The sequence below is a fragment of the Mastomys coucha genome, unplaced genomic scaffold (genome assembly GCF_008632895.1).
Source record: "Mastomys coucha isolate ucsf_1 unplaced genomic scaffold, UCSF_Mcou_1 pScaffold8, whole genome shotgun sequence".
In the NCBI taxonomy this organism is placed as follows: domain Eukaryota; kingdom Metazoa; phylum Chordata; class Mammalia; order Rodentia; family Muridae; genus Mastomys; species Mastomys coucha.
Window position 1 is genome coordinate 28,180,742 of NW_022196914.1, and position 20,539 is coordinate 28,201,280.

General features: G+C 40.9%; 1 protein-coding gene across 3 annotated transcripts in view; it reads left to right on the forward strand.

Moving 5' to 3' along the window:
• The window catches only part of Sema5a (semaphorin 5A), a 441,538-nt gene that overhangs the window by 304,145 nt on the left and 116,854 nt on the right, over nt 1-20,539 (forward strand). For all 3 annotated transcript variants that reach the window (XM_031359853.1, XM_031359854.1, XM_031359855.1), the window contains 2 exons: nt 5,123-5,258; nt 11,254-11,458. In XM_031359853.1, coding sequence (XP_031215713.1) covers nt 5,123-5,258; nt 11,254-11,458 — 341 coding nt within the window. The remainder of the gene's footprint in view (nt 1-5,122; nt 5,259-11,253; nt 11,459-20,539) is intronic.

Sequence of the window (20,539 nt, forward strand, 5' to 3'; positions counted from 1 at the left end):
TTTTTTTTTTTTTTTTTTTGTAGAAAAGTCATACATCTTTGCATAAAAAAGCAGCATTGTCTAGAAAGTCTGAATTTTGTGATCATTATGTCTGAACATTATTCTTGCCTGGACCTCTGCAGTTACCTGACACGCAGTGGCTATTTTCCTCTTATAGCACCTTGTGTTTCTCTTGGGATAGTATCTGGCTTAGGAAAGCTTGGGAAGTTTCTGAGCTCTCACTCAGCCTTTCCTTGGTGGGAAGCCTCACGACCCTCCATTGGCTTGCCTTTCTTTAGCTGTGGTTCTGTGAGAAGATCTCGAGAGTATCTACTGCCCATCTGGGGTGTTGAGAACCATGCAGGAACTCCAGGATGCACTCCTCTATATGAGCAGTGCTGGTTCTAGTTCTACAGTGCAGGTTCTGACTTGGAGCTCCAACCTGGAGATCTAACAATCTACACAAAAGTCCAACAATTCTTTCTGAAATAAATAATTCAAAGTAGATGCAAGAAGAGTGCTCATAGGTAGAAGACTGACCCACATCCATGGTTGCATTTCTGTTTCATTGTTGATGGCTGACTTACATCCTGGAAAATCTTACCTCTGCCCAAAGTCATCATTGGGTTACCCTGTGATGTTCTCTCCACTCTCTGTATTTCCTTTAATATTTTATGTTTGTGTTTATGTGTGATATGGATTTATATTGTATATGCATACATGTATGGGTATACATGTTTTCCAGCATATGTATGAGTTTGGAAGCTCACACTTGATGTTGGCTATCTTCCCCAATCTCTGTTATTTATTAAAGCACAGACTCTCACTGAACATAGAACTAGCCAATCTTGGCATGGATTAGCCATTCTGTCTCATGGATCTCTGCTTTCCAAGTGCTGAGATTATAGGGAGCCACCCCTTTTGCATGGCTTTCCATGAGTTCTGAGTCCTTCAGGCCTCATACTAGGACAGGAAGTACTTTATCTACTGAACCATCCCTCCATCCTCTCCTTTGGTTTACATCACTTTGGTACCAGAGGAAGCCTGTCAACAAATGGTGTTCTGAATAGTCCTTGATACCATGGTCTCCTGCTTCCTTTTTCTCTACACTCACCACTATCAATGGGTGTTTATGTCCACTGGATATAAGCATTCACTACACTGACTATCTTACTTCAACGTGAAGTTAGAAGACTGTAGTGTGGATGGCTTGCCAACATCCCCTTTAGAGCAGCCCTGTCTGTTGTCGGTCTGCCTCTCAAACCCACAATCAGTTTTCCTACTTGAAGATTTTCTTTTTCATAGAAAAAACAATTTCGAGTGTCTAAAGTTGATTTGCTTCTCAAAACCTTGTTTAAGAAATAGTGTCAGCCGCACAAGATGAATGCTCAGTTGCTCAACTGACATCAATTTTATACACTCTGGGAGTTTGGCTTACATAGCACTCCAATTGCTGGCTCTGAGCCAGAAATAACAGCAGCAAAAGCTCCCATTTCCGAAGTTCTGCAGGTTCTATGCCTGTGCCTTTCCTAGGTGGGTTCCCAACCTTCCTAGTGCTGCAGTACTTTCAAACAGTTCCTCATGCTGTGGTGACTCCCAGCCATAAATTTACTTCATTGCTATTTCATAACTGTAATTTTTGCTACCATTATGAATTGTAATATAGATAACTGATATACAGGATATATGATATGCAACCCCCAAAAAGGTCATGACCCACAGGTTAAGAACAATGGATTTAGAGTCGTCAAAATATTTCAAGTGCTGTTCAGGATTGCAAATTGTTCACCATCAGAAGCCGCCCAACATCAAGTTCTCTCCAGACAGACAAAGATCCCCATCACACTTGCTTTCAGCTATTCACCAACTTCATGATGTGCTCCAACTCTCCTCCCTTCCCTGGCTTCTATCTTACCTTCTTGCATGAAGCAACATTCTTGAAGAGCAAGAGAGGGGAAGAGAAAGGGAGGGAGATGGAGGGAATGAGGGAGGGAAGGGGAGTAAAGGAAGGAGGGGGAAACTGAGGAGGGAAATAGAGATCCTCTGACTGACTTCAGTTAGAAACTATGGCTTTGTGTGGCTGTTTCTTAGCACTTAAGGGTGGAATGCTAGTTAGGCTCATTTCCCTCATTGGGGACTCTTGAGTTTTCTTATCCTTAGGCATCAGGTGGACTTCATGAGGTGGATTACTACTGAAATGTTTGTTTGTCATCTATCTGTTTGTTTTCAAGTTTTTTACATTTTCTATCCTGATGACAGAAAGCTAAGAGATAGCTAAGCAGATAAGAACACTAGAAACTTTTTCATAAGAACAAAGTTTTGTTCTCAACACCCACATGGCAGCTCACAACTGTCTTCAACCGTAGTTACAGAAAATCGAATGCCCTTTGTGGTCTCTGTGGGCACCAGGCACACATGTGATATATGTATATATGCAGGCAGATAGTTATATACATAAAAGTGAGTAATGCTTTTTTAATGTTAGTGTCTCACCGCTACAGCTGTGTGTAGTATAGAGAGTATGCGACCTACATAGTAGAGTTTAATTATATCTAAGTATAGGTATATATAGTGTAAAGTTGTTTTGAGGGCCTTAGAAGAAAATTTGACTGCACTGTTCTTCTAACGGAATTGAAAAGTTTAAGAACCTTTTGAAATATCTTCTACTTTAGTTGGAACCAAAATTTAAGTCCCCATAATTCTGGACTAACCAACTGTGTTCCTGGCATCATTATAAAATTTAATTATTATTACCTTTAAATTTTTTATGTATATATGTGTACCTATGTGCATCACATACATGTAGGTGCCCATGAAGGCCAGGAGGTCTCAGATCCTTTGAACTAGAGATACAGACAGTTGTGAGCCACCCAATAAGGGTTCAGGTAACTGAACTCAGAGTCTATGCAAGAGCAGTAATCACTCTTACCTGCTGAGCCACCTCTCCAGCCAGCCCCCATTCCTCCATCATTTTCATCTACTGAGTCTCTAAAGAAAGGTCTGAGATAATATACAGTATTGACTACACCACACAATCGGCTTTGTTGCTCAAGAAGGCGACATGGAATACCTGTGTTCCAAAGATATGTTGACCAATGTTGCTTCTAGTTTTAAGTAACTTATTCAGAGATTGATGTAGTAGTGCATAGGTGGGTGGGGTCACATGCCTGTCGGGGAGACCCTACAAAAGGAACTGGGTATGTACTTTGATTTCTGCAGGTTGATCTGACTCAAGAGGGTAGGTAGATTGGAAGAAAATGATGGGGATGAGGTCCTCATATAGCTCATATAAGCCCTTTCTTCCCCACCTACCTCTTTCAGAGTAAGTAAAATATAAAAGACAGAGGATGAATGCTTTATCAATGACACTATGCTCAACATAGTCAAAGAGAAATGTACCCTTTGCCAGCTCAGATGAGCAGCTGCTAGGACTTCTTAGGGGGTCCCTGAGCTGACAGCCATGTCCATGTCATCTCAGTTCAGAATAAGTTAGTGTCTCTGAGGAGAAGAGGATGTAGTTGTCATTGCACTTGGCATCTTAGCCAAGGAAATGGATTTGAGGGTCATGTGGAAAGTAGAAGATAGCTGCTTCACCCTCTACAGTTTGTGGCATAGGCTGATTCATCTCTCTGTCTGTCTAGAACCTTAGGGTCCTTTTAGGATCTATAGACTCCTTGTGGAGTACTAGATGGTGTATGCACCAAAGCTTAGCAGGAGGCTCAAGGTGGTATTACAATTACTATGGACTCCCCCTCATCTGTCAGGTTACTGGCTGAGGCTAGCCCTTGGTGTTTTGGGTGTCTGCTCTTGACCCAGAATAGTTATTTCTCTGAGTATGACCAAAGTTCACCCATATGCCCCAAATCTATTTACTCCTTGAACTTAGGAGATGTTTATATTCTACTTTTCCAAAGATAGTGAAAAGAAAGATAAGAGTATCAGTCTGAATAAATCCACATCAAGCACCTACTTTTTTAAAAATCTTCTTTCTTAGAGCTGGACTCCCAGAACAAACACCATCTTCTATGAGATGTTCTTTGATACCATACACTTCTCACAGAAATATCACAATTCAAATCCTGATCTTTTGTTGCAAAGTAGCCAGGGTCCGCTCCCCATCTATGAGCCTGTGTCAGGATCTCAATGAATAGGTTTCATTTCCCTTACAGGGACGTGTCTTTTACCTTAAGAAGATGCCGAGATTTTACTAAAATTAGGAAAATCTTTTGGGCTCTGTCCTTCCCCCTCCTCATTGCTTTCCAGATACTTAGATGTGAAGTTTTGAAAGTTTTGTGGTTTTTCTCTAAGATGTAGAAAAAAAAAAAAAAAAAAAAAAAAAAAAAAAACACTGGCTTATTTCTGACCAAATATTGGCTCAGTGCATTAATATGGAAAATACATTTGTGCCCCTCATTTGGACTTCATTTTCGTTTGAGACAGATAGCCCGCTTGAAATGCAAATTTGAGAAAGAAGCATTTGCTATCCCCATGCTTAGTCAAAGGGCATTGACCTTGCCGAGCCTTCTGCCTGCAGCTTTCTAGTAGAGCCTGAATTCTGAATTAAGGCTTCACAACTTCATGTCAGTGCTCTCTTAATTTTTTTTCTTGCTGACCCTTTAGATTTATAATCCCCTTTAAATAATAAATGAGACAAATCTGACAGGCACTCCCTGCAAAATACATTCAGTTTATTATATTTTTAAAAATGACAAACACAAATACCTGGAGATGTAATAGAAAACAGAGGTTGGCCAGGTGCCACCTATAGGAGCCAGAGATACAGGTGGAAGAGAGATGGCAAAATGGATGGGTGGCTCCACCCACTGGAAGACAAAGCCTGTCTTCTCTAGAATTTAAAATTCAGGAAGCTTTTCGAAATTCCTTGTTGCTCTTCTTGTAGCTGTGTGAATTTAGTCCCAGCTGGCAGGGTCATATCTGCTATGGATCCTTACTTCATTATCTGAATGTTTGTTTTCACATGAGGAAATCCCAAGGAAGCCCTGAACATTGCCCTGGCTTCATCCTCTTTGTATATATAAGAGTCTCAAGTAAGCTTGAAATAGCTAAAGGTAGATGTTACCCTGGGGTCAGTTGAGGTCACTCTGGGCTCTGACCAGCCTGTTCCTTCTTTCTCATTCTCCAGAAACAGCATTGCTGCCTCTGCTGTCTGTGTCTTCAACCTGAGCGCCATCTCACAGGCCTTCAATGGACCCTTCAAGTACCAAGAGAACTCTCGCTCAGCCTGGCTGCCTTATCCCAACCCCAACCCCAATTTTCAGGTAATCTCAGGGGAAGAGGGCATTACGAGTATCCTCTTTTAAGAATGAAGAAACTCAACATAGCAAGCCTGAGCAATTAAACCTTGGCTGCTTGCACAGTGAAGCTGCAGTCTCCTGCCCCCTGCAGGACAGCACCATCCCGGGCTTAGGGAGTATCAATAGAACAAGCCTTTTGTGGACTATGGCGCCTAGATGAGAAAAAGGGGGCCTTTGTGAGTTGTGGTGACTGATCCTTAACCGAAAAAGGGCAGTCTTTTGCAGTAGGCTAGGAATCCGGTCTTCAATTAGTGCTAATGATGATGGACTGTGTGCCCCAAATCTCTGATCCTTAATGAATGATGTTCCAATGAATAGGGCCCAGGGCACAGAGCAATGGCTCTTGACAAACAGAATTGGAGCTCTAATTGGCAAGCATGGTGAGGCTTCCTGTTGGGAAGGTGGACTGTGGCAGTGGCTGCTAGGAAAAGAAGTCTGACTGGTGTGGATTCATCCTTCAGTCACCCAATTAGAATGTTCAAGCTGTGATGTCTTTGTGAACCATCCCACCTCCAATGCTCAGAAGAAGCAGAGACCTGGCGATGGAGCTCTTTATTTTGTCCTTCAGACCACAGGTCTATGCATCTGCTTAAGCTACTGTAACAAAATACTGCAGTTTAGATAGTATTAAAAAAAAAAGAGAGAGTCCCCTGTTTCATCACAGTTTGGAGACGACACCTTCAAGATCAATGTGACAGCAGGATCATTTTCTGGTGAGGTGTTGTCTTGCTTAGGGTTTCTATTGCTGTTAAGAGACACCACGACCAAGGCAATTCTTATAAAGGACAACATTTAATGGGCACTGGCTTATAGTTTCAGATGTTCAGTACCTTATTATCATGGCAGGAACCATAGCAGCATCCAGGGAGACATGGCTAGAAGAGCTGAGAGTTTTACATCTTGTTCTGAAGGCTAACAGAAGACTGGCTTCAAGGCAGCTAGGAGAAAGGTCCCAAAATCCATCCCTACAAGGATACACTTTCTCTAACAAGACCCTACCTGCTTCAAAAAGGCCACACCTCCTAATAGTGCCATTCCCTGGGTCAAGCATATTCAAACCACCACAGGTGTTGAAGATGACTAGCTTTTCCTTATATCATCCCTTAGAAGAAAGAATCATCCCTGGTGTTTCTTCCTCCATTCCACTGAGTCAGACTCCTATGCCATCGAATGCTTCCTGGAGGTCCTATCTTCAACTACTGCCATGCTGAGAGATAGACTCTACATAAGAATTTGAGTGCAGCACACATAAGAACAGCCTTCCCTATGGGTCTGTTAATAACAACACAGGCAAAATATTTAACATCATCAAGTTGCAGACACTTAGTCCAATATGTCACCTATGAAACCATACATGTGACATCAATGCCATATGAGTGACACTGTTCTATATACAGAGAGAGGCATAGAGTCTCAGGGTAGGCCATATATCCAGGGCCACAGCTGCTTAGGGATTAAGCTGGGATCTTACCTGTGCCAGCAAAGGTAAAATCTTTATTTCAAGCAACTAAATTCCTGTTAGTAGCAATCATTGATTCGTGATATAATTGAGTCCTTCCTTCCAATTTTGGTTGGTTTAACATCCCAAATCATAAAATTCATGACTTCTGAGGAAATTGGGCTTTAAAAAAGTTTAAAGTTTTACATGTAGATTTTGGTAAGCATCAATCAACTACAACTGAGCTTTTTTTCATCTCAATATTTTAAGACTTTTGGCAGAGGATAGGGTTAAGAATAAGGTAACTAGTTTGAGTATCATAATTGTCCTTTACTGCTTTCCTTGGGCAAAATGTTTAGCATCTTCTCATTACTTCCTTGATACACAGGGGAGGGAGGGATACAAGTAAACTTTGGAAGTATAAGCCACTGTGCATGGTTACTAAACAGTACATTTGATTGAAAAGACTCCTGAGAACAATCTGTCTTGAGTCTTCTGTGTCCTTCATGTTGAGTAATTACATATTTCAAATGCGTCTCCTATTCAATATAAAGATGAAAATATATTATCCCTTTTAAAAAATCTGTTTTATTAAGACCTGAAGCTTAAGAAAATGAACAAAGACACTTACATTTAGAGCATCCTCCATTGCATCGTCTGTTGGATTGCAGCTTTCCACAATGAATTCAGCGATTCGGCAAACTTATAATCCTTTATGAACTCCATGCAATGTGTATCTTTTAGCTCATGCATTGGGATATATCTGTAGCACATCTAAGTCCCCTTATGTTATACAATACCAAAATAACACTGAAGGACTTGCTTTCATTTAGTTCCATGCTGAACAATAAAGGAGACATGCACAGAGGTAGCACATGTGACAAGCACTAAGATGGTTCAGCTTACATCATTCTCCAAGCATACATTTAACACTTCCAGGAAACTAAAGTTACAGATTATAGTGGTGGTGATATCTGTGTATGTGTGTTCCCATCTACAGGTATGTGTTTCCATTTCTAGATTGTGTTAATAGCCACATTGCCATAAGTTCCTGACTGATGTTCAAGCGCTCACCTAGACTGGCAGAGAGTAGGAACTCATTTTCAACCAACGATCCCTCCCTAAGACATAAGGGTCCCAACATTGACAATAACTAACAATAATATTTATATTTGTTATTGTTGTTATTATTGTTGTTTTGATTTTCATATTGACAATTAGAATTTTATGTGACATTTCTACAATAGGAAAAAATGAATTAACTGGAGGAGCTGATTCAGGAAAAAAATCTAGGAAGAGAAATATATCATACTTCAAAAGCTCAGTAAAACTCATAACACAACAAAAGCTACTAGTCACCCTTATCAGCCACATTCTCAAAGCCACTCTCAGTGGCATTTGTCTGCCCTAGTAGAAATAGGAGATCTTAAGCCCCCATAAAATCATCAGCCACATAAAACACTGTGCAGCACAGCTGGAGAATAGCTAGGTGACTGGCTCCCAAACCTTCTCCAGATTTTACTACCAAAAATGAGAAATGATGCAGCCAAAAGGAGAATATGGGAGTGTAGGAGCAGTCGGGGAAGACTGCTTGGGACTCAGACTGAGATTTAGCTGCATCCTGAGAATCCACGAGTACACACATGTGTTGGCAGTAAAATGGGAAGGAACAGGGAATCCAGTGGGCATAGACACCATGGAAATCATGTAGTCTGGGATGAAGTTGGTCTATTTTGGGCTTGACCTTCAAGTATGGGTGTCTGGAAAAGGGATTAACATGCTACCTTTGAAATAGATAACATATGAGCATTTATTATTTTCCTAGCAATTATAGAATTAATGATCTTGTTTGAACAGGCATTGGCATGACAGATACTGAAGGCTGTAAGCCACATGAAAACACAAGCAATGTACTTTTCCATTTTTTTGTGTGTGGTTTCTTCTTGTATGGGGTCCCTAGGGTAGCAAGTACCTGACAGTAACTAGGGCAGACCAGTAAGTAAGGATCAGTTGGAAAATTTTCTGCCCTTAGAGAGCTTGGTGAGTTGCTATGCAGCAAGAAACACATGCAGTAATTTTGAATAGTTTCCAAATATTGGAAAGAGGTGAGATATTTATTATAAGATGGTAACAGGAAGAAGCAGTGGAAAACTGTTCAAATATAGCCCATGACAATACAGGCAGACAGCTTACATGAGACGTGCTCCATCTTAGCACTCTGATTGCCCCTTAGGCTTCTATATCTGTTTTTCAAGGGGAGTGGAGGTCCTTGCTTTTAGACTATACCTGCTGGTTTTCAGAATGCCATTTGTCTTAAAACAGCATGCACATATAAACACTACTTTTATGCAATCGAAGCCAGCAGGTAAGCCATTGTTGCTACCCACATTTCAAGTATTGTCTTTGACTTCAATACAAATTGAACACACAATCAGTTTTAGAATTAGCTGTCAACTGGAAAGGTTTCAGACCAAGTGGTGATCTTTTTTTTACTTTTAATAACTGTTTCTGGGGGCCTGGAAATATGGCTTAGCTGTTAAGAGCTCACATCACCTTTCCAGAGGACCCAAATTCAATTCCCAAAACCCATATGAAGGGCCTTACAATCACCTGTATCTCCAGCTAAAGAGAGATCTGATGTTTCTGGCCCATGTGGGCACCTACACTCACACACACACACTCACACATACACATACACTCATACATACACACTCACATGTGAGCATACACTCACACATACAAACACTTAAAATTAATAACAATTAAAATATTAAAAACCACACATACACATTCCTAATAAGCAGTATGCCCATGCTTTGAGTGTTATTACGTTAAAATGCTATCCGTGTAAAATCTGTTGGTGCAGTCTTCTCAGACACCAAGACAAGTGCATGTGGAATTATCTGTCCATTTATGTACCCCATTATTCATTCACATTCACTTATTTCTCTCTGGATACCACAGCTCCATGAACCATGGACATCCTGCCTGCTTTAAGACAGATGCATGTACGATTGGTTGCCTAGCTTCTGAGCTATCAGGAATGTTGTCTTATTCTTGGCATTTACAAGGACTTTCATTTATAAAGGCTTTCCTCTCACTACTTCACATCAGCCATGAGATATGAGATATGTGCACAGCCCATGTGTTCCAAACCTTTTAGCATTTGAGGAGACAAATTGAGAGGCTGGGACTCCCTGGAGGCTACAGGCCATCTTCTGCAGGCCTCAGCTTTACCCTGAACACATCCTTTACATGATGTCAAGGTGCTCAAAACTAGGATGTGAAATTAAATTCATCACTCACTAGTTGTGAGCAGTGCATTTAACTCCAGGTTTCTCTAACTCCATAATCAGCCTATCATTTTATAGGATATAGGATATTTTATCAAATGCTACAAAAATATAATTGACTTTCAAAAAGTAATTTCCATCTTCTACTCCTGGACCTCTAACCTGTTATAAAAACCACGTATTGGAAATGACATGTTATAAATGATAGTTTTAAGCAGTGTGGACCCCAATACCCCTGCTATATAGGGACAGAGCTGAGGAACCTCATTTCCTATACCAGCCTTTAGAGTTTATAAAGGAAATGAGATAGGTTGATGGGTACTTTTCTGGTTCCTAGCTGAGCTCTGAAAAATCAGTGCTCTCTCTCTCACCTGCTCTCTTACCTTGTCCTTGCCACGTCCTGTTGTTTATAACACCTGCCAGCATCCTTCCACATGACTCTGAGATTAATCCACAATTTCTAGGCTTGCTGTGTATCTCAAATCAGCCTCATGAAATTGACACTTCCTGCAAATTGCTCCTTCCTTCCTCTCTCTCCATCTCCCCCTCCCCACCTTTGTCAGCCCTCTTTTCCTCACTGCTTTTCTCTTCTCTCATTACCAACTTACTGTCTTCTGTTGCAAATTCCCAGATTCTCACCTATTACTTTAAATTCTCCTGAAATCAAAAATACAAATAAATTTAGAGCAGCCACAGTATCTGTGTAGCTCTCGTAAGAGATGCTATTTACAGATTAAGATAAGCACCAAGGTATCACCATGAAGTTCAGGGTTGCTTGTGAACCAACCTGCTATGGTAGCCAGAAAATATGTACATCTGTATGAGCTCAATTGCTTCATGGTCAATGTCAGCTCAGCTTCATCAGTCAGATAAAATTGTATTGCAAGTGGACAGACAGCTCCCAAGAGACCTGACAGACCAGGAGGGGAGTCTTCGAATCTGCTGTTCAAACTAGCGTCAACAACAGTCCTGCTCCTTTTAAAATGTTTCATATTCCCTTTACCGTACTTTGAGAGATTGCAAATATGGTGACTTTCCATCTACAGTGGGAGAACAGGAGGATGGGAGTCAAAGGGAGATGGAGGGACTGATTCAGCTGCACACTCAGTAAGGCATCCTGGCTTACTCTGTTTGCAGCTTGTTCCATTTACGCCTCCATCTGGCAGCCACATGAGCTGTGGGCATCCAGGTGGCCGGCTTTTATAACCTGGCCTGTCTTGTTTTGCAGTGCGGCACCATGGACCAGGGCCTGTACGTAAACCTGACGGAAAGAAACCTACAGGATGCTCAGAAGTTCATTCTGATGCATGAAGTGGTGCAGCCAGTGACCACAGTGCCCTCCTTCATGGAAGACAACAGCCGCTTCTCCCACTTGGCGGTCGATGTTGTGCAAGGCAGGGACGTGCTTGTCCACATCATCTATCTAGCCACAGGTAGGAACTCTGCCTTCTATTAGATGATTTTCTGCTGTCTTCTCATTCAAAGTCTTAAATTCCAAACACTTACCTTCAAGCACAGCCATGTGCCTGTATTGTCATGACAAGTGGACCCCACAATGTACGCTTATCCTTGTCAACCTGTCCACTCTTCCTGGATATTTTATTTGTACTCTTATGTAGGGAGGGTGGTTCTAATACTGTGATTTAATGGTAATCTGGGAGTACTGAATCTAAAGGTCCAGTCCCCAAGTGTGAGCTGGATGGTGTCTAGAGAAAGCTGTCTTCCTGGTTTGGAGAGGGCCACCTGTTCACACCATGCTCATAAGTGCAGAGGAATTTCTGTGATAGGTCTCTTTGTTTAGATTTTTGGAAATAGTCTTGTGTAGCCAGGCTAGTCTGAAAATCACCACTTAGCCTAAACTGACCTCAAACTCCTGATCCTGCTGTCTCCACTTTAGGAGGCACTGTTTCCTAATACATTTACGTTATTGTTGAGGTCATCAACATATGAACTTGCATGACACAAAAAACTCCATATCCATATGAGTATAATATTTGAGCAGCTTTATTAAAAATAACATGAATGAAAATAGTCTAGCACAGTGAGATTACAGGGATGAGACAAAAACCACAGCTAGGATCAATTAGCTTTTAAATGCTACTCCTTCTAGAATCTTTCACAGGGAAGTCTGATTTAAATGATCTTGTGGATTGGCTACTCCCCCATCCCATAAATGTACCTCACTTAATTGCATTCTAACCTTACATCCACAGATAGATGATCCACAGTAGGCAGTGCTGCCTACAGCAAGTCTACCTGTGACTTTGTTCTTGCAATTTATATCATTAAAAGTGTTAGATAAAGGACTTTAATCAAGCTTCTGCATTTTTAAGACAACTGCTGTGGTCGTACAGTATAATGTAGTATAGCTTTGACAGTCATTGGGAAACCCTAAGTCTATAACTTGCTGTATTTTGGTGTATTGTGCTTATTGTATTATCTGGTCCCAAGCCATTAGTATCTCTGGGTTTTGTGGGTTAGTGTTCAGTTAGGCTTGGGAGCTACAAAAGGGCCCAGTCTTACTGACTCTGTCCTCACCCCTTTTTACCAACTGAGTCACAAGGCAATGCCTCTTCAGTTCTATTGACTTAATGTTTCCCTTTTGCTTTAGTCTATTGCCTATTTAAACCCTGTATCTTTACATGTACCTAAGTAGTTTTAGTTGTAATGACAGGTTCTGTTGGTAGATGAATATTGCATATAATGTATGCGTGTGTGTGTGTGTGTGTGTGTATGTGTGATGTGTGTGTGTGTGTGTGTATGTGTGTGTGGTGTGGTGTGTAACTGTCCTTAGTAAGTCTCTATTGCTCACTTGTCAACTTGTTTTTCTCTAAAAGAGTTTTCCTGCTAAGAATGCAGCTTGGAATGATGGCGTCCTGCTCTAAACCTTATGCATAACTCAGGTTGGAACATGGAACATTCCCCTGAAAGCTAGAGGCCTGTTAGACTCATTTGACAAGTTTAGCTTTGGACCTTCTATAAATTACAAACATGTTCCATTACTTTCTAAGCAGGCTAGTTACTCTTACAGCATGTGTATGTATTTTCAAGGAAAGTTCCTTGTTTTAAAATGTTAACTCACAGTAAAACTTAATTTTTATTCATATTATTTTTAATAGCCAAGTGCATTATGTATCTTATTTCTAAAGTGATAAAATATATAAGTGCATTGTGAGAAGCAGTATTTTGTAAAACAAGCTGCAAGTTCCTTTTTACTAAAACTGCACATATATTGGCTGGCTCTTGACCTGTAAAGAGCAGCAATTTTGACTTGCCTGATTCACGAGGCTGATGCTTATCCAGTGTCTTCTCTGTATCTTTTCCTTGTGCAAAGACAAGGACACTCGTTTCCTTGGACAGGAAAGCCAGAAACCTTAATGTGCAGTTTCCCTTGCTACCACTTGACCATAAATTCTCAAGAGACAGAGAGTGGCTGTACCACTCACAGGAGTGGAGGCGATGAGCTTAAAAACAGTCTGTGATTAGCTTTCAGATTTCTTCTTTGGTGGTAGTGTATATTCTTCCAGCTCAAATAAATGCAAGTAGACCACCTGATGGCAGTGACCTCTGAGAAGCTGGTTCATTTTGCCCCCATTGTGCTACCCACAGATATGCACAGAGTTTTCTCCTAGTGGAAATATTGTGCCCAGTTCATCTCAGATGTCATTTCCCTGCTGCCCGCCTCCTCCCCAAGATCACTCATGGTCTGTTTCTTATGAACCCATCTCTCCCTTTTGACTCTCAGCAAAGGGAAGCCTGTTACCTAGGCCTGGCCATGTCAATGATTTGCAAGTCACTTCTTTGAAGGTTTTCTGAGTTGGAGCCTCTGTACATTTCTAATGGCAACACCTTTCGAACAAATAGAACAGGAACTCTCAAAGTGGTTGAATCCTAAGTGCATCAGTTTCCTGGTTTGTCACAGAGACTACACCCAAGTCCAGCTGAGCATTGTAGTCCAGGGTTCCCCTGCTCCCTTGCCTACAGCACATCAGATACTCTGACATCCCCATCCTTGCTATGTGAAAGCACTTCATGGACCTCACTTATCTCCTTTGTCTCATGTAGACCAGACTCCGGGCTTTGCCCTTGGCCTCTGGTGTTCTCATTTCATGTTTCATCTCATGTTCCCAGTCTCACAGTTTCTTCTTTCCTTCCAGGATTGGCTGTCACAGTTTTAGTTTTATCTGGTCTCAGTTCTGTTCAATTCAAGATTATACTGGAATTAAATTATATATAACTTTAGCACGGGTTAAATGTCAATTGTAGTAATTATTGTACAACTCAGAATATTGTGAAAATCAAAGTCAATTTTCTGTCATGCAAATTATATGCCAATAATGGATTATTCACAAACATTTATATAAAAATTCCATGATAAAAAATAAAAAAACACATAAACAGTTTCAACATTGTAGGGATTTTTTATTATAAACTTGCAAAATCCTCTTAGAAAAATCAGAGCAGGAGATAAATGGGCAAGAAAGTAGTGCCACCTCTCCACAGGTTGAAATGTTTCTAGCTGTTTGAACTGACTGAGGACGTGTGCTTAGTTTGCTAGCATGATAATCCTGCTTTCTCCAGCTGAGGATTTTTATCTTAGAATAAAATATTTATTAAATAGTTCCAGAAAACAGACCTGGCTCAGAGCCTTTAACAGGGAGACCCTGAGCTCACTCACCAGGCTACAGAAAAATAGACTGCAGAGAGTCATCTAATGAAGGATTGATTGAAAGTACTTTAGTGACAAAGTTACTTTGCAAAATAAGCAATGAGAGAGAGAGAGAGAGCGAGAGAGAGAGAGAGAGAGAGAGAGAGAGAGAGAGAGAGAGAGAGAAACATGAATGGAATGATGAAACACATAAAGATTTGTTTAAAAGGTCCTAGAAGAAGGGAAGATCTGGGAGACTTATTCTGCTGTAAGGTAAGTGATTATATTCTAACACCATGGCAACTGAAGCAAAGGTGAAGGTAGCCAGAATGGGTGTGTGCGGTGAGAAATAGTGCAGATTCGACATAGGCAGGGCCCACAGACATCTATGAAACTGTAAATTGTCATGTGCTGTTTAAGCTTCCCAAGAAGCTAGCTCTGAGGGTGGAATTGTCCCCACCTCCATTTCAGACCTAAGCATGTCTTTACGTGTCCTCTAAGAGTCCTTGTCTGAGAGGTGGAGGAGAGAACAGCCACAGAGAGAAACCCTGTACCCTTGAGAACTACAAGAAGGTGAACCGTTTCCTACAGAGATCATTGTGATTTGTCACTTGCTGAGATTTGTTCTTTACTTAGAAGCACACTAGAGGGGACACTGCCATACCTAAGACTCACACTATTAAGAATCCTAGCTGAAGGCCTTACAGTCTTTTCCATTTGATTTCTGACAAGTATTTTAAGTGCCTGATTTGGTTATTGTATTAGTGACTTTTCTGTTCCTGTGAGGAAATACTATGATCAAGGCAGTGTATTCTTCTAGACATGTTTATTTGGTTTCCAAAGGATTAGATTCCATGGTAGTGCAGCAGAGGCAGAGGTGGCAGTCAGGGTGACTGAGGTGAATCTGATGGCTCATATCCTGACCCACAAGCACAAGACACAGAGAGCAAACTAGAAATGCCATGAGCATTTACACCAGCAGTTTTCAATCTGTGGGTTATGACCTCTTCGGCAAACCTCTACCTCCAAAAACATATTTACATTGTGATTCATAACAGTAGCAAAATTAAAGTTATGAAGTAGCAGTGAAAATAATTTTATAGTTGGGGAGGTGTCACCACAACACAAGGGACTGTATTAAAAGAGTCACAGCATTAGGAAGGTTGATAACTACTGTTTTAAACTCAAAGCCTGCCTCTGGTGACATTCTTCCTCCAGCAAGGCCACACCTTCTAAGTATCTCCAAACAGTGCCATCTACTGAGGACAAAGTATTGCAATGCATGACACTATGGGAGACATTCTCATTCAAACTGATATCTGAGGTGACACTTCCCTGCCTATCTACTTACCTACCTGCCTGCCTGCTATTTGCTATTTATTCTTTTACATGTGCTTGCTGGTAGTTAAGAAACTCATTCCTTTAGGATGGAAAAGATGGCTATTTAGATAATGCCTTCTCCGGTCTCTATATCATATCCACATGGAAAACTAGTAAATATCTCTCAAGACGTCAGGTGATCCATCCCATATAAAGTCAGATGCCGGGAAGTGCTTGCTGATGGAAGCTTGATATGGCTGTCTCCTGAGAGGCTCTGACAAATACAGAGGTCGATGCGTACAGCCAACCATTGGACTAAGTGCAGGGGTCCCAGATGGAGGAGTTGGAGAAGAGACTGAAGGAGTGAGGGGGTTTGCAGCCCCATGGAGGGAGCAACAGTGTCACCAGGCCAGATCCTTTGGAGCTCCCAGGGACTAGACCCCCAACCAAAGACACACATGGACAGACCCATGGCACTGGCCAAATATGTGGTAGAGGATGGCCTTGTTGGACATTAGTGGTAGGAGAGGCCCTTGGGCCTGAGGGTATTTGATGCCCCAGTGTAGGGGAATGCCAGAGTGGGAAGATGAGAGTGCATGGGTGGGTGCAGGAGCACCCTCATAGAGGCAGGGGAGGAGGGATGTGATAGGGGGTTTCCCAAGGGGAGAACTGGAAAGGGGAAAACAATTGAAATTTAAATGAAGGAAATATCCAATAAAAACATATAAATACATTCCTGAGATAAAAGGATTGAGTCCTCATATACCAATACATACTACATCTCAGTAATGATTGTAAAGAAATTAACAGATTTTTAAATTCTAAGTATAAAGAATTATAGAGATATTTAAAGATAAAATGCTTTTTTTTTTAATGTTCAGAGGAGTCTCCAAATATTCTGCAGCTGGCTAAGTCCATGAACCATCAAAAAAATTTCTAAGAAAACTAAAATGTGATTCAAAAATATTATAATCACTCTGAGAATAGAGAAAACTGGAAGGAAAATGAAATTTTAGAGCAGTGGACTATCAAGGATCTTCTTTAGGAACATGAAGCGAGACTAATTAGAGGCTAAATTCAGCCAGTGATGGAGATTTGAGAAGGAAAGAATAAGAGAACTGAGTACCAGATTTTAAGCAGAACAGAACATTTAAAAAGACAAAAAAAAAAAAATAACATTTCTCAAGAGATTTATTATAAGCTAATCTTTCTTTCAAAAATAATATGCATTGAGAAATTATGGACATAACATTTGTCATAACTACTTTTAAAACCAGAATGTTTCTACTTCTAGATAAAACATAATAGAAAAAAAAGAAAGAAAAGATAAAATGAAACATAATCATCAAGTAAATCATTGGTGGCTGAGAATCTGTTTCTCAGCTGGCAAAGAACGAAGATGTTGTGTTAGATCATGATAGGAGCAAGACTATTGCCTGGGATAAATACAGTGCACACAGAAGCATAGCCAAGGATAGCTTATTAGACCATAAGGATGGCCTCAGATTCTTTCCACTCCATTTCTTCTTAATCATCAGCTATTGTCTCTGCCTCAGCTGTGGCCCAGGAATGGCTTCACTTTTCCAGATGATGCTGGATAGCTGGTGGCCAAAAGTCTCTGGTTCTTCCTGTCATGCCTGGGCCTGGATGAAACACCCTGTGATGGTTTGCATATGTTTGGCCCAGGGAGTGGCACTATTAGAAAGTGTGGCCTTATTGGAGTAAGTGTGGCCTTGCTGGAGTAAGTGTCTCACTGTGCCATGGGCTTAAGACCTTCACCCTAGCTGCCTGGCAACCAGTATTCTGCTAGCAGCCTTCAGATGAAGATGTAGAACTCTCAGCTCCTCCTGGACTGTGCCTGACTGGATGCTTTCATGCTCCCTCCTTGATGATTCTGAACTGAACCTCTGAACCTATAAGCCAGCCCCAATTAAATGTTGTCCCTTATAAGACTTGTCTTGGTCATGGTGTCTTTTCATAGGAGTAAAACCTTATCTAAGTCACACCCCAACACTGAGCATGGAACTTGAAGGATATGGATGTATGGATTATAGGGTGGTCTTAAGATAGTCAAAGGCTAACAAGTACATTACCTTTTCTCATGTTCTCCCAATGGTCTTGGTCATTGGTCTGAACCAAGTTTCTTAGTAGAATGAAAAAAATAGATGCTTCTTTGTGGATCACCATAAAGGGTATCTTGGTGATACCCAAACACATAGCATTACTCACCATTTTCTCTCTGCTTCCTCCCCTCAAGAGACAGAAGAAAGACAGACAGATATCCCTTTTCCTTTTACTCATACAACACTGAGCTTATATTAATATTTACATAGGATCAGTGTTTTCCAGATAGTTACAATAAGGCATCCAGAAATGGCTAGACATCATGAGGACCTGTAAAGTATCATGGCTTCTTATGTACACATATTGATAACATATTAACTTGTTAACATGTTAAGAAACTTGGATTTTTTTATCCAAGTTTAATAATAACTGATAAAATTTTAAAGAAAATAAGTAAAGGGAAATGTTTCATGAGTCCAGCAACTATTTGCTGTAAGTTCTAGAGAAGAATTGGGGAACAACAAGTGTAGACACAAGGTGAAATGTGGCCTAGAGTTCTTATGTAGTATCTATGCCTTTCAGTCTATTTTGCCATAATACTAGACTGTTATATAAAATAAATAGGCACTTTAGATGTCACTGTACTAAATTAGATAATAAAGTCTAGACTGTGAACAAGGATGTTTCTCTCATAAACAATCCAAGAGAAGGTGGGTTTGGCAGGCATGTCTAGCAGTTAGGCAATAGTGAGATGACTGTGGTAAACTTCTTTTTTTATTTTAATCATTATTTCTCTGTGTAGCCTTGGCTGACCTAGAACTCACTGTTTAGACCAGGCTGGCCTCACTGATATCTTCAACCTCTATCTCTGGCATGCTGGAATTAATGATGTGCACCATCATACCCAGCCAGGGTGTAGATTCTTGTAACAAGATTAATATCCACCCATCCACCCCCACCAAGGTAAAATGTGATTGGGAAGAAAAACAAATTCAAGTGCAAGTTACAAATTCAAGTACTTCACAAACATATAGTATCTGAGGTATATGTTTTATTTGTAAAGAGCTAAGGAAAATAGAGGTCTTGTGGGTGGTTGAGGCACCAGCTAGATAAAGGCAGCTATGAGTTAAGTTCATGAAGAGCGGGTATTCAATAAGGTAGGTTTCAGAGGTGTTTTGGTGTGCTAGAATGGGTTCAACCCAAAATGATATATGAATCTTCTTGATGTGGTCAACAAATAAGCTTTCATAAATAATGAGAAAAAATAGAACTTTTTTATGTCAAGACTCACTAGAGAGGGTTAAGTCCTTGAGAGTGCAGATAGGTATTCTACCTTCAAGAGATCCCTTTATAGAAAAAGCCAAATAATTAACCCAGTAATTAAATGTCAAGAGGGAAGGGAAAGTGAAGGACAGAATGGGGAGGTGAGAGTCTCAGCGGTTAGAAGTTATACGAGAGGATGATGGAAAGAAAATATAGAGTGTATTCAAGTTCTGGTGGTATTTGCAGGAACATATTTCCCATGGAATAGTCAGGGTAAAGATAGGGTAAACTGAGGAAGTGATGAGGGTCAGGACCTGGTGGGATGACACCTCAGAAGATATTCTTGGATATTACACAAGAAGAATGATGGAGGATGATGTGATATTTTAAGAATCAATTTACATGAGGGACAGCATCAGTTAAGCTGAACCTGACACAGGAAAGAACACTTCTGAAGATATCCAATGATGGTCCAGCTGTCACCTATGCTTGCTGAATCTTACATCCCTCCCTGGAGGTTGAAGAGGAGGCTCTTTCTCTCCCAGACCATCTACACCCTAAGCAGGGAGCCCAAGGAAGAGAAAAGACTTGCAGAGAGTTCAAAGAAGTCTATAGAATGCAGCAGCTGTGAGAACAGGAAGGAGGCAAGATGGTGTCTTTGTTCTGCATAAACAACAGGATACGGAATATAAGGAATTTTACAATAAGAAAGACCAACTACTAGAGAGAAAAGAAAAGAAGAAGAGGAAGAAGAAGAGGAAGATGAAGAAGAAGAGGAGGAAGAAGTGGAAGAAAAGGAGGAGGAAGAAGATGAGGAGGAAGGAGAGGAGGAGGAAGGAAAGGAGGAGGAAGTAGAAGAAGAAGGAGGAGGAGGAGGAGGAGGAGGAAAAGAAGGTGAAGGAGAAGAAGGAGTAAAAGGAGAAGAAGGAGGAGGAGGAGGAGGAAGAGGAGGAGGAGGAGGAGGAGAAGGAAAAGAAGGTGAAGGAGAAGGAGAAAAAGGAGGAGAAGAAGAAGGAGGAGGAAGAGGAGGAGGAGGAGAAGGAGAAGGAGAAAGAGGAAAAAGAAGGTGAAGAAGAAGGAGAAGACAAAGAAGGAGAAGGAGAAGGGGAAGGAGAAAGAGGAAGAGAAAGAGAAGGAGGAGGAAGAAGAAGGTGAAGAAGGTGAAGAAGGAGAAGACGAAGAAGAAGGAGGAGAAGGAGGAGAAGGAGAAGAAGAAGAA